Source organism: Colius striatus, chromosome 8 (assembly GCF_028858725.1).
Source record: "Colius striatus isolate bColStr4 chromosome 8, bColStr4.1.hap1, whole genome shotgun sequence".
Classification (NCBI taxonomy): domain Eukaryota; kingdom Metazoa; phylum Chordata; class Aves; order Coliiformes; family Coliidae; genus Colius; species Colius striatus.
Window position 1 is genome coordinate 36175270 of NC_084766.1, and position 14226 is coordinate 36189495.

Genomic DNA, 14226 nt, shown 5'->3' on the forward strand with positions numbered 1-14226 from the left:
AAGGGGTTTGGTTTTCAGCAACGTGAATCTGCTACTCTTCGGCTAACAAGCAGCTAAAATCCCAATACTGAGCATCATACCTGTCATGAACCCAATGCATTGAACTCCTTAGCTGTATTTATAAAGCAATATCTCCTAATGATGAGGCTGCTGGGTGATGCATGAGATCGCATCTACAAAGTAGTCCTGCCATCACTGGTGAATCAGCCTTGGAAACAAGGAGGACTGGAAGGTCACTGGGCACTACCAGCCCAAAAATATGCCAAGCACTGAACTGCTGCAAAAGGGCATAGAGAAGGATGGGCAGTCAGAGAGAAGGGATGTCATGGAAACCCCCCCAGACTGTACTATCTACTTATTTTTTCCTCTTCAGAGCAATTACAGGGTAAATGTTTTCACAGGGCTTGTACCAACATTTGAAAACCAAGATATTGATACCCTCATTAAAAGACAAAACAAAAGCTCAATGGCTACTGAATGATTGCTTAAGGAGCTGAAGCATTACAGAATATTGGCTCACCTGAGTCCAGAGCAGGCACTGAGACTGACTGAGGAGTCGGGGTACCCTCGTACATTGCCGTGGTAATAGCAGTGACCCTGATTGCAAGAAAGAGAAAACATTTCAAGAGTCATAAACACTCTCTGCTCTCTACTTTCCCCATCATTTTCCACCCCCTTTATTTCAAAGTGCTTATCAATATCAGGCTATAGCATTCAGAAACACACTGACAGCATCTTTCCTGCTCCATTATTCACTGTACTTAATGGTCCATAGGACTCATAAATGAAAGTCTTGGGTGGTTTTTTAAACGCCCAAAACTTGAGGAGGGTTTTGTTCCATTTTGAGTTGGCTTTTTCTTTATTTTCCAAAGAGGGTCAGTGTTGTTTGAAAAGCCTGACCAACCACCTTTTGCTGGGTGATTTTGTTTAAAGCCGCAGTACGGAATATTTGATGGATGAAGAAATCAGATGACACATTTTACTACTCTCTATAGAGACACATATTTTTATTTCAGTTCATCCACATCTATGTGTGTGTCTGTAGGAAGCAGCTGTGTATAAAGAGAAGTATAAAAAAGCCAATCCCAACCCTTTTAAAAAAAAAACATGATGGAGCAAATGAAGGGGAAGGGAAACAGGTTGGAAAGGAAACTTTTTATTGAGTTACCCAACCGAGTGGCTGCATGTTATTAGGAAGAACTAAGAACAAGAGGGGCTTCTATTTTGAGAGGCAACAGTCCAATTTCATTTTGTGGCTAGGTTATTGTATTTCCTTAATAATCCACCGCTTGCAAAAGGCACCCAACGACAGAGACACTTTCTCAGAGCATCCACATATCTGTCTGGAATCAAGGTTGATTTTATTGTTGACTAAAGGTTATATCACATTCCCAATTATGTGACTGGTCAGAAAGCAAAGATTGTGTCACATTCAACATTTCTTTTCTCATGACTCCTTTGAATGCCACCTGGAAACTGAAAACAACTTTGTAAAAGGTTCCTATCTTATTAGTGCAAAGAAAAGTTCTCACTCATGCTTCAACCTGACAGTCGCCTCACTCTGCCTTTTTATTACTTGGTTCATTCACATCAATCCAGCTGCATTAATTAACCTTTTCAGTTTAGGGACATGGAGAAAACTTCACTTTAGACTTCTAAAGCCCACCTTGATTTCGTTAAAGAGAGCAATAGCCATGAAAACACTGGGCAAGATGGAGTTAGTCAGATATGAATTTCCTGTAAATAAGGTTATAGCATCAAAAATAGGTGTTTAAAGCATTTGTATTTCCAACATGAGCAACTGAACACAGAACAGCAACATTGACTTTCTAAATGCAAATCTCAACAGCTTTTGTCAGTGAAAGAAGTGACAGAAACAGGGTAACAGTGCTTTACTCTTCATTATCAGTAGTCACAAAGTCAGTACCACATTAGCAAGGACACAATAGAAGGGAGGAAGTCATAGACTGAATTTTTGGGGGGTGATTGCTTCAGTCACCAATTGCCATCAAAGTTTTCAGTGTGAGCGTACAATGTTATCGGTTGCATGCATCCAGTTGATTAGAAGATAAAACACACTCCTCACCTTAGCACTGACTCTCATACAGTGACCCTGAAGTGGTGTAAAACCAAAAATCAAGAGAGGCAATTTTTGGGGTTCAGCATCCCCAGTGCTAAGCACAGTCCTCAGTGAAATGAGATGGGAGCAGCTGATACCTTGTCCTACACAGGCTGCTGCTGCAGTCCAACTGTTGTTATCAAAGAGCTAATGATGGCAAAGGTCCTGATTCCCTTCTCTCTGCACACACAACTTGTCATTTTATTAACTTTGAGCCCCTTATTGTGGCCCATTTCCCAGCTTCTCTGAGATCCACATGCCATGCAACACCAAAGTTCAACACTGCAAACGTAGACTTATCAGACCATGGCCTGCAATTGGACTGCTGGAAAATTGATTTCTAGCTCAGTAATTCCACTGAACTGCAAGATTATTTTTTTTCCTCCTACCACATCTCTTTAGTCTGGCAAACTGGTACAGAAAATGGATCACTCCCTCAAACCAAACAATTACCATGGCTGATTTCTCATACTTCCTCAAACTGCACTCTACTCTTACCTGAGATCATTTAATAAGTAGCAGCTTTTGACAGCTCCAAATTTTTCAGATGCCATAAACCAGACAAATCACTTAGCTACTGATTTGTGTGCTAGAGAACTCCCTGGATGACACTCCACAAACTTAGCTTGGTTTGACCTCCAAGCACAATTTGACTAAAATCAACTTTTCAATGGGAAATGTGATTTGGTTTCAACCACAGCCTGTAGTGGTGTCCTCAGTGAAGAAGAGATATAAAATCACAGAGACTTATCTTTTGAAACCATATTGCAGCATTTAATGGAAAAAGAGTTCACCAATCCCAGGGTGATGGGGGTTGGAAGGGACCTGCAGAGATCATCCAGCCCAACCCCCTGCTAAAGCAGGTTCCTCTCGATCAGGGGGCACAGGAACGTGTCCAAGTGAGTTTGGAAACCTCTTGAGAAGGAGACTTAACACCCTCCAATCTCTCAAAAACAGCCTCTTAAAAAAACCTCTTTCAGTCACCAAAATGCACTGTCAGTACTAATCAGGATTTACTGCCATCATGGAAACAATTTTTTTAGCAAGAGAAAGCCTGGTCATCATTAGCTCTACACATATCCACGTTAACCTAAGCTAATCTGTCAGACTTGTGTGCTTCATTTCTTTCCTTTCACTTCTTTTAAGGATCTCTACAGCTTTCCCATTTCTAAAACAAATTACTATTTTCTCCTAAGCTGATTCTGAAGGAGATATGAGCATCCAGCAAAAAAAAATACAGCTAAAGCCTTCAAAATGATTGCTTTACTTGGGAGGTCTGGAGCTATAATGAAGATGCTTTTTCAGAAGGAAGATGTTATGCACAGAAATGATGCCTTTCACTGGTAGCAGCAAAGCCCATTACGGATGAGAACACAAAGCACGAGCCTCCTCTGACAGTGTCAGTAAATAAATAATGTAACATAACAAACACTTTATAGGACTTTAGGCACACAAATGATAAACTTTGTAATTAAAATCACTTGCTGCAGTGTTTCTAATTAAAGCATTCGTGCTGTCAGAGGACAAAAACACGACTGTCTCAAAGCAGGCTTTATGTATAAAAAGCACATTTTAACTACTGGTTTTAACAACTGTCATACTAGCTGTGTTTTTATTTATACATACATGCCCATAAATATACACATATACACATATTTATATAAAATATATCCTTAACAGTCTTATGCTCTGGTTTAATAAATAAACCCCAACAACCAATGTGTTCTCCTAAACACCAGCCATGGCTTCCCCAATGCAGAGAGACACCCGAGCCTTCTGCACTATGAAAATCAGACAATTTAGGGCTTTCATCCTGGCTGAACCAGGACTTTCCTCCACAACTGATCAACAATGGCTGCATTTGCTATGAAATGCTACGTTTCCAAGAAGCTGCGTAAATCTTACAGACTTCAAAAGTCACCTGGTTAAAACCCCACAGCTTGCCTTTAAAGTCCCTCTCTAAAAATTCATGTGTAGGATCACAGCAGTCAAAAAGCTACTGAAGGCAACAATAAGAAAAGATCACACATGGAGCTGTTTCATCCCGTGGCTCAGATCCTAGCAGAGAGCACCGTGGGTTTCAAGGATGAAGCATCATCTACCCACGACACACCAACCTTACCGTGTAATTGCGAGCCAGAACCACGTCAGTGCCATCTTTCAGATAATGAGTTTCTGTGAAGCTGCTGGCTAACAGGCCCCTAAAAGAAAAAAAGAAAGACAGAGCACACAATATTAAGGCCACATCACCTTGTCTTTGGTTCCGTTTGAGAGGGTGATCAAAGCATTAATGACACAATGACGACTGGGGCTGTGTGCGAAATCAGGCCAAACAGAACTGCAAATACTGAAGCTGCAGTACATAAACACTTCCTTCCTTAATTGGGAAAAGACTACAAGTTTCCAGACTGTTTTCTCTTCCAAATGAGGACTGCATGCCAGTACATTCCATTTGAATCTTCCATGTCATTTTCAACACGTTTTACATGAGCTCTGAAATCTAGTTAAGTAATGGTGGCTTGTGGAACATGTTTTCCCTGTATTCTTTTACTATAGAATGTGTTGTATTCATCAGCAAGTGACTACCCACAGGTAAGTTTAGCTCCTGGTAAATGGAAAAGAACTTCTTCCATTGACACCTGAGGCAAAACACTACAAGAACATTACAGAAGACCTGGATTTATTCTGATAAAAGGATATTCACGAATGGAAATGAAACTACTTGAAATGATGTATCAGGAGGTGGTGAAAGACCACGTCTGTGATGAGACATTCTGTTCTCATTCTCTTCATACACCTCCCCTCCTGCCTTTGGCAGTGATAGAAAAATTTTTGACTTGCAATTGCCATTTTGCAGAAGTCTCCAGAGGGGGACACGTACGTGACAGCTGTGGAAACTTTTCTTTCTGTCCCAACTCACGTCACAGAGAAAGCAGCACCAGCCTAGGCTGTATTTAAAGTCCTGCTATTGACCTGTTTTCCAATTCCTTATCTAAAGAGCATTTCTAGCAAAGCCAGAAGGAGGAATACATATGCAGGTTTAAGCCATGTTCCTCAGCACAAGTGTGCTTGAGTGTTCACAAACATTTGAGCCCAATGCAGAAGTACAATATTGAAGAAAGCAAAGATAAATGCCACTGTCACCTTCAGAAAACTGAAGAGATTGGACTACTGATCATCTTTGGCATAGTGTTTCACAATGTTCTGTCTGTTTCACTTGAAAGACTCATTTTTCCCTTGGGTTGCTCATTTGAACAAACCAGGCCCTTTCTTTTATTTAAAGCTAGTTAATGCTGCACTCTTGCATATACACTGGTATGGACCAGCACACAGCCTCAGTACACATTTCTTGCCCTTTTACATAAACATTTAAACTATGTACAAACATTTCATTTTCATTCCTGATTTGTTTGCATCACATTAATACCCAATGTCTCAGGCATGATCAGGACCTGGTTGTGCCAGGAACAAACACTCGTTAGAGAGAAAATCCATCTTTAAAATCCTCTCTCTTAAAAGCAAAGGGGGAAAAAATCAAACAAGACAATAAAAAGGGAAGGGGAAAGGCAATGTAAAGAGTTGAAGATAGCAAAGCCCCAAGGCAATGGGCATTCAAGCACAGATTCTCACTTTGCATTTTCCAGGTGGTGGGAAACACTAGTATATTAATAGACATTGAATGTTAAAATGCTGCAGCATTTGGTGGGTTATTTAGGATCTGCTCTGAATCTCAGCTAACCACCACAGCTAGAGCAGGATTTGGCTGCCCAACCAAGTGTTGATTTTGATACTCTGTGCATTTCCCCAACCAGCTCCACAGAGACATCTCAGAGGGCACTTGACATCAATGTTTATCTCCCCTCTTGTGCCTGCAGCCTCTAGAAGGCCTGTCAGAAAGAAAGTGGGCTGCATCCACGTCTCCTACTTCTCATTATCATAAAGAGCAGCTGTGTTCCTAGTTATCATTTATTTAATAACACTGTTAAGTTCTGCACTTAGCTGGCATTAATTACATTTGTAAAGGCAAAAGGTAAGAGCCTATAATTGTTGAGGCCAAAAGAGTTCTGCTGTATACTTTGTGGAAATGGGGTTTCACATGGGATACCAGGGTGATTTTTTAAGGGGACAAAACACAGGCGAGGGATAAGGTGACAGATGCAGCATTAGGGCAAAGGGATTGAGAGATATCCTTTGTGCTCTACTATTTCCAAAGTGTTTGACAGCAGTGATGATAAAGGTGACCTTTCTGCTTTTGTTCATTCCACCCTCAGGCACAGGCTTACAAAATATTTCATAGATTGAGAGATTTTAATACCAGGAGGGAGTGCTGTGACCAGCAACCCGACCTGCCCCGTTACATCCGTCATCAGACCTGGATTAATATCCTACTACAACCATCGTGATGGAAACAGATCCATCTTCTTACTGTACAGAGCCCTTGTCTTGATCTCCCATGATGAGGAAGATGTCACAAGCCTGGTAAGTTTTTAAGAGTTAATTAAACTCAATGTAAAAACTCTGCGCTCTGTATCTAGTTTGACTGTGTCAACATTCTCTATTTGAGTCTTTCATGGACAATTCTACTTGATAAAATCAGGAGGCACAGAAAATTCCTGGTGTGGTTGTCATCAGTCTCCCTATCAGGATGAACTTTTGCTATCTAGCCTGATCAAAATACCAGCTGAACATAACACTTCCCCGTGTGAGTAGTAAAAGACTGATAAGAGCCTCACTATTGGCCTAACCTAACAAGTTAGAAAGTACACCACAATGCAGAAGCCAAAGGAGGACTCAAGGAATAGAAATTTCATATACCACTGAAAGATCCCTTTTAAGAAAATGAGGAAGCTTTTCAGGAGTCCTTCAGTTTGGTAACTAAGACATCACTGCTGAGACATCTGTTTCCCTGCCATGTATGGCGCTAGGGCTGGTTTGAGGGCAAGCCAGAGGAAAGGTGTGGAGGCTGGGGACCTCTACAAGACATTCAGCCAGGGAGTCCAACAATTTCTGCCAGAGAAAGAAGCTGTTTTCCCCACTTTCAAAATGTCTCTTAAAGGCTGTATAGCTGTATGAGCACAAAGCATTAGTATCCAGGGACAGCAAGCCACGTGGAGGCATTTCTTGAAATGTTATGAAAGGTGCAAGAAGCACTCCAATCCCACAGCTCAGTGTGCACCACTTCACTTCCCAGTGATGGCAGTCACGTTTAACATATCACACAATGGATTCAACATATGTATCTATTAGGTAATTTAATTACCCTTGCCCCCCTCCAAGATATGCAATGCTATAGATTGATTTACATCTCTGGTTTTGACCCACAGTAAAGGAGATTAATAGAGGAAAGTAAATTAATTTAGATGGCAAGCTACTTAACCTAATTGGATCAATGTACTTCTGAAAGAGCAGGGATCAAAATAACATTAATATGTCATAGTGTAATCCATCACCATGTCTGGAGTTTTAAATGTTGTCAGCTACAACTCTCAGTAGCACCAGACTATTACCAATTTTTTTGCCCTGCATGAAGAGGCAGAAACAAATGCTACTGAGAACTGCATCAGCTGCTGGGTGCAATTAAGAAACATCAGCTGAAGCAACACCATAACTTTCTCATCTACTCTCCAAGGATGCAACAGTGCAATTCTTGAGTCAAATTACTTGTGTACTTAACCCCTTTGTTTGTTGCCACTGTGGATTTTTTTTCACGTTTCCCAGAGCTAAATCAACAAGCAGAAGCTGTGATGGCCCAGAAGGACAGGTTTTACCCATCTCATCCTTTGGAAACCAGGCTTCCTCATCCTCTGTGAACCAGCAGAAAGCTTACCTGTCAGATCTGCTGAAACTTTTTCAGGTGTCAAGCAGCTTCCACTAACCTAAGCCTCAGAGAATATGCTGGACATTATTTAAACATCTATCCTCACCTCTCTGGCCCCCCACGGTGTGAATTCCTAGGCAGGTTGTTTGGGGAATGGAGAAATGTCCTGTTTCAAACACATCCATTTTTTTTTACTGAATCCATTTAACAACAGGAATGGTAATTTAACACACTGCCTCTCACTTGCAAATGAGAAAATCAGTCTCTGCTCTCCAGGCAGCAAGATATTATTTCAAAAGGTTATAATGACATTTCATCACCCAGGGAGAGTCAGAATGACAGAGCCATAGAAGTTAAAGGCAGAAAAAAATCCAGTGGATCATAGAGCTGGCCTCCCTGGAAGCCAGGCTTGCTGTAGATCAAATTCAGTTCTATCTCATCGAGTTTCAAGTGTCAGAAACAATGCTGATCCCACCCCTTTCAAAGGGAGATGATTTTGCATCCCAACAGATGTTACTGTCATGATGCATTTCCTGATGTTCAGCCTTTTCTAGGTTTTCCCAGTTGCCCTTCTTTCCCTAGCTGAAACAATTGCTTTTCCTTCTTGGTACATATATCATTCAGATGGGTGCAGATTACCATAAAATTCTCCCTAAACCATCTACGTGTCAAGTATAGAATATCTGGCCATAAAACATGACAACAACTGTGCACTTTTCATGTTAGTGGTACTCAGGAAAAATCTAGGCATCAGCACAGCAGGAGCAGGGACCCATATGTCCCTTGGAGATGGAGAAGAAACAGGTGGACAAAAACCTAAGCAGCAAAGCTCTAACAGCACAAAGGTTTGGTTTTCAATCTGTCTCTTAGGATGAAGCTTCTTTGGTTGCCCTCCCTGTTTCAGGTCATCCCCCTGTACACAAGGGGAAAGACACCAACATTGTTATCCATCAAAATGCATCTACAAGACTCTCAAAGCTGCCCTGGGAGAATGAAGTGACTAACAACCACCCAGCAACTGAGGTTCAACTGCACTGCTTTAAAGCCAAACAACGTGATGCCTGGCTGGTCTGGTACAACTTTCTTCAACATCCTGGGTGGTGTGTGGCTCCCTGTTACACGTCTCAGAAGGACTATGCCTTGTTCCTGCGTGACATGGAACATAAAGCTTGACCTTTGCTTCACCAGGGCCAGCAGAAGAGACACAAGTTTTTATAATAATAAATCCCTGATTCTGCTAGCTCTCTGATCAGCAGTGCTGGTGAGTGAGCAGACACCTGGGCTGCTTCTCTTGGGCAGGGAACTCTGTGGCACACAGCTCAAACCAGGGATGTGATGTGCCCTGTCTACTGCCATCAGGCATTAACCAGGACTTTGAGTTGGGCTAAAGTGTAGCAGAAACTGGACACCTAGCTAAAATCCTAGAAATAGAAACACCAGAAGTAGTTTCTAAAAGCAGCACTGGGTTTTCTTTTGAATCTCATGGAGGTTTAAAGCAGCCTTAACATCTGAGCTAGAGCTAAGCTGACTATTTGATTCTGAGGTCTGACCAGGCTAGGAACAAACCTTGGGTACTGTGCATACACACTGCAAGATTCACAGCACTGAGAAGCACAATCTGACTTTTGTTTCTGCAACTCCTTAACCTGTGAAAAGGTTGGGAATTACAGCCCCCAGTCTTCATCTTAAATCTTGTTTCAAATATGCTCACACGTGGGCATCTCTGTTTTGGGATCCAACACCACAGCAACGCACTCTCTGCTTAGAAGGTTGGATCCAGGGTTGTTTTTAATGCTATAGAGAAGGGGCTGTGAACCTATTGAGCTTTGGGAGAGGAACATACACTTTTCACTCTCTTCAGTTTGCTCTTCTGCTTAACTTGGGTTTTGATTAACAGCTCAGTATAGTCAGACCACTTTAACAACTGGTGTTTTAGAAAGAACATTCCTATGACTTCTTCAATGGTGACAGCTGCTGTGGGAGCACCGATCATCATAAGCCAGTGGTAGTGCAAGGCTGACTCAGACCTCACTGCAGTGCCTCCCTTCTCCTCAGATATGCTGCCTGCAGCTCAGACAGACATCTGACCTTTACTTATACTTGTTACCCTTTTGCCTCCTTCTGAATGATAAAAGTGCCTGTTTCCTCCCCCAGCCAAGTGCTGCCTCACTCTGCTACACAAATTCTTATTAAAAGCCCTCTGGCTATGCATTTTAAGCCTTGCCTGCAAATGGGAAAGGTGAGCAGAGTGAAACAGGCTGGAATATAGGCAGTTATAAAAAATGTCATCTAAACCTCTCCCTTACTGACACCAGCGTACTCCATAAACTCTTAAGCATCTCAGGTCATTTTGACCTTTAGACTGGAATTGCTTGTTATTTCTTCAGTTGTGTAGGTATATCTAGAGGAATAACTGAGACTGTTAAGCCTGTTGCTGCTGCAGTGGTGGTCTCAGTGCAAATGCCTCCTGATACTCACACAGGCTAGAATAACAGAGGCATTTTTCAGTTCCTCTTTCTCATTACAACATAACAAATGAGTGAAGCATGGGTAATGAGTTTCCCATGCACAGGCACCTAACATCATCCTATTTGCAAACCCACCACATATTCTTTAAACACGCCACATTCTTTCCCCTTGTTTAATTATCTTAAGTGATTTGAAATGCTTTTGGCCATTTTCCCGTTGCATGTCTCCACTTCATAATATCCTTTCTGCCACACTCCAGTGTGCTGCCATAGAGGGACTGCAATGTCATAATTGAAGAACCTGAGAGATTGAAACTCGCAGAGCTTAATTAGCACCACAATTCTGAGGAAAAGAGGGGAGCAAAATAGAACTATAATAGCTAGGAAACCAGCCAAGCATCCCAAGTTTCAATATCAACTCCACAGTTGTAGCCTCTGGCCTATTTCACTTGGTCTGGAGATAGACAATTTGAGGAGATCATATGCTAAGTTGAAAAATATATCTCTCTACTTCTACTGTGTTAGAATCTCACTCCCATCCCCTTGCATGAGTGGAACAGTGTCTGACCCAACGACAGCACGTTTACATAAACACACGCTACAACATCCAAAGCAACAGCTCTGAGAGGTCCCTGGATGGGGCGTTGGAACACAGGTACCCTCATCAATAGCTGCTCTCTGGTGTGCTGAAGTGAGGGAGACAAGAGGGACAAGCACAGCAGCTAAAGTCTAAGAGCATTCAGTCTTCAGAAATAGTCACTCCATGAGGCTGCAGTGCATAAAAACTTAAAGAACCATCTGAGCAAACAAATCCGAACAGCTATGGGAGAAAAACCACCTTCCTAGCTGGCAATCAATGAGTGATTGAGAGTTTTCTTGTTTGCTGACTGCTTGGAAAATAAACCAGAAACCTCACCTCCCTAGGTTTCAACAGAAAAAGATTGAAATGAAGCACATCAGTGGCCTCCCATGCTGTTCCAGGCTCTCAATGCACACCCTGCTTCCACCACTCCTTGTCATGTTTATGGCAAACGTTTACTTGCCAGAACTCTAACAGTATCTTATCATTCTAATTCTAAAATGTTAATGAAGAGACTACTGCTAAGTGGCATTGCAGTGAAGCATGTTCTTCCTTGGAAGAAGATAAACATGTTTTCCAACAAAGCAGATGGGTAAAAACAAGTTCTCTCTCTGAAATGACTTGAGCTTGGCCAAAAGCCTGAGGGTAGTCATAGTGGGACAGCATGAGGTACCCTGCACCTCAGACAGTCACTAAGGCAAGAAGCAACCCGCACGGCATGTGTGTGGGAAGGAGAGGAATATCAGCAAGGGTTACTCTATCTTCACCTGGGAGCTTGCAGACATAGCAAAAGCTCCCTGGCAGAAGAGGGAATGGCATCATTTACTTCTGTGAGCTTTGACTAAAACGGCTCATCTCACACACACTGAAAGCCAAAGTCAGAGCCGTTTTCCCAGCATCCTGCCCATGTTAACCTCAAAGCTGTTCTCACTCTGTTTGTCACCAGCCAGCTCCAATATCCCAGAGCAGCACTGGGCAGTTTTCAGCATCTCTCTCACAGAACTGTCCTAGGAGAGCTCCTTGTGAGGAATATTTGCTATTACCTCCCTGAGCTTCCCTGTGTGGCAGAATAGCAGAAATCATGCTGTCGGTTCAGCTGGGCAGTATGCCATGAAAAGCAAACACCTTCAAGTAAAGGCTCCAGAATAACACCAGCTATCAATTGTTAGCTATGCAGAGATGACAGCACTTATTGGCTAAGTGATTTTTAACGGAAAAACACGATTCTGTACATTTAAGCAAACTCTGTAGACTGACTCTTTTAGAGATACTGTGTTTAGAGCTACTCTGTGAGCTGTAATAAGTAGGTTTAACTTAGAGTAATGGAAATGGCCATGAAAACCCGAAACAACAAGCCAAAAGTAGTGCAGTAAGATGGAAACAACCACTGAACTACCACAGCTCTGAAGTATCTGTGACAAAGATCAAAAGCAATGTGCCCTGCTCTGCTGGAGGCTGAACACAACGTAGTATTCTGAACTGGCTTTGGTGAGACTAAAGGCTAACATGGCTCTGAAACCTCTGGCTTGCCTTCCAGGGATCTGCTCCTCAATGACAATGCTGTGGTTTCTTGTGAAACACATACTTCCCATTATTCTGCTTCCACTGAAACTCACACAAGATAATCTAGAGCCTTTTAAAAGATATTTGGAGCTTGCATGCAGAGCACAGCATTGGAGTTGTGGATGTAGGCAGCATGGACAGCACTGTAAAATCATGGCTCAAAGGATCCACTGGCAAACACTGAGATGTCTCAGGAGCTAAGAAATAGGTCTATCACAAGTGGCAGACATACTGTTTGAATGCATTCTTTTCTACCATGGCAGTACTGCCTTTCATAAACCAAACTCTTTATAGTCCTTGTAACACTTCTAGGATGGCCTATTTTCATTAAATAGTAAGTTAGGAGATACTGGGCTGGAAAGCTGTCAAAGTCTATTTGAAATGTTTCATTCAATTAAATGTGTCATTTGTAGCTGAGTAAAATGATGCTGCTGAAGGATGTCACTGGGCAAAGTGTCTAACTGTTCTTTCAGCTGAACGTTTTCAGACTAGTACAGCATATTCTGTTCAAAACATCCACGAAAACGAGTCCTAGCATGGAAAATGTATAACCAGGAATTTAAGCAATTACAGTGCAAAAGAAACATTTATTGAGATCTAATTAACAGAATGCAAATAGTGTTGTGGGGTTGCAACAGGTTGTATGCCAGCATCTGCAATACATTTAAAACATTGATGAATGAGCCTGGGTTTATTCTTAGGCTCTAACCAACAACCACCTCCTCTCTGTATCTTACCCTTGCTTTTGAGTGTGTGCCTGTAGGTTTGCATTTGCCTTTTTAATGTAAATGAAGTTGCTCTGCCATACATAAAACTGTATTTTTGGTTTACTAAACCCACATTCTTTCCCTTGCCACGAGAGCAAGTCATTTGCTCTAAGTAGCCTGGACTCATATTTCACTTGCAGAACAGGACTGACTTTTGCAGACACGCCTTCACTTTGCCCACCCTGTCTCTCACTGAAGAGGGCAGAGATGTGTAGGCTTGTTTTTGTGCAAAACCTGTGTTGAAGTCTCAAGCCTAACAACATGGTATGCACGCTCATTTAAAAATGAGTAGGTGTTAAAGCCCTAAGACTGGCTGCAGGTCGTGGGAGCAAAGCTCCACCTAGTCCTATATTCTGTCTTCAACAGTAGCCAATACTAGGGAAAGAACTTGTGAAGATGATGGGCATGTTACATTTGCCCAAAATACTGCTTCCACATATGTGGAGTGGAGACTCTGAGATTAAATGAGAGCTCACAAGGGTGTTCTCACTCTCCCCTCATCCCGTCTCTTTCCAATTAAAGCAGTGACTTCCATGCAGATCAATTAACTTGGTAACGCTACAAGGCTGCAGCTGCAGATTTCAGGCAATGTGTTAAAGCAAATGGCAGCAATTACAGCGTGGTGTGCTCAGAAGTCTGCTTCCACAGAAGCTGATGGATAAAGCTTTGATTTTGGTGCCTTGCACAACGTTACTGGGACAGAAGAACAGTCAGTAAGATACCCACTGTCTCAGTAGTACCCTGTATACTTTTGTTTGGAGGCTGAATTGGAATGCTAGTGAAGGGGTTATTCTTATCAGAGCAAGCAACGCTGCATGACATCACAGACTCCTCTTAGCACTACTCTTAAACAATTATACAAGCTTTAGCTAGGTGGGCTGGCTCACTGCAGGCCATGAGCACGACAGAGC

General features: G+C 42.2%; 1 protein-coding gene across 1 annotated transcript in view; it reads right to left on the bottom strand.

The window, feature by feature from the left end:
- ADAM12 (ADAM metallopeptidase domain 12) overlaps nt 1-14226 on the bottom strand; it is a 169634-nt gene that overhangs the window by 68105 nt on the left and 87303 nt on the right. Inside the window, exons 4-5 of the mRNA XM_062001149.1 lie at nt 4242-4320; nt 521-597 (exon numbers count right to left, since the gene is read on the bottom strand). Of these exons, the coding sequence (XP_061857133.1) occupies nt 521-597; nt 4242-4320 (156 nt within the window). The remainder of the gene's footprint in view (nt 1-520; nt 598-4241; nt 4321-14226) is intronic.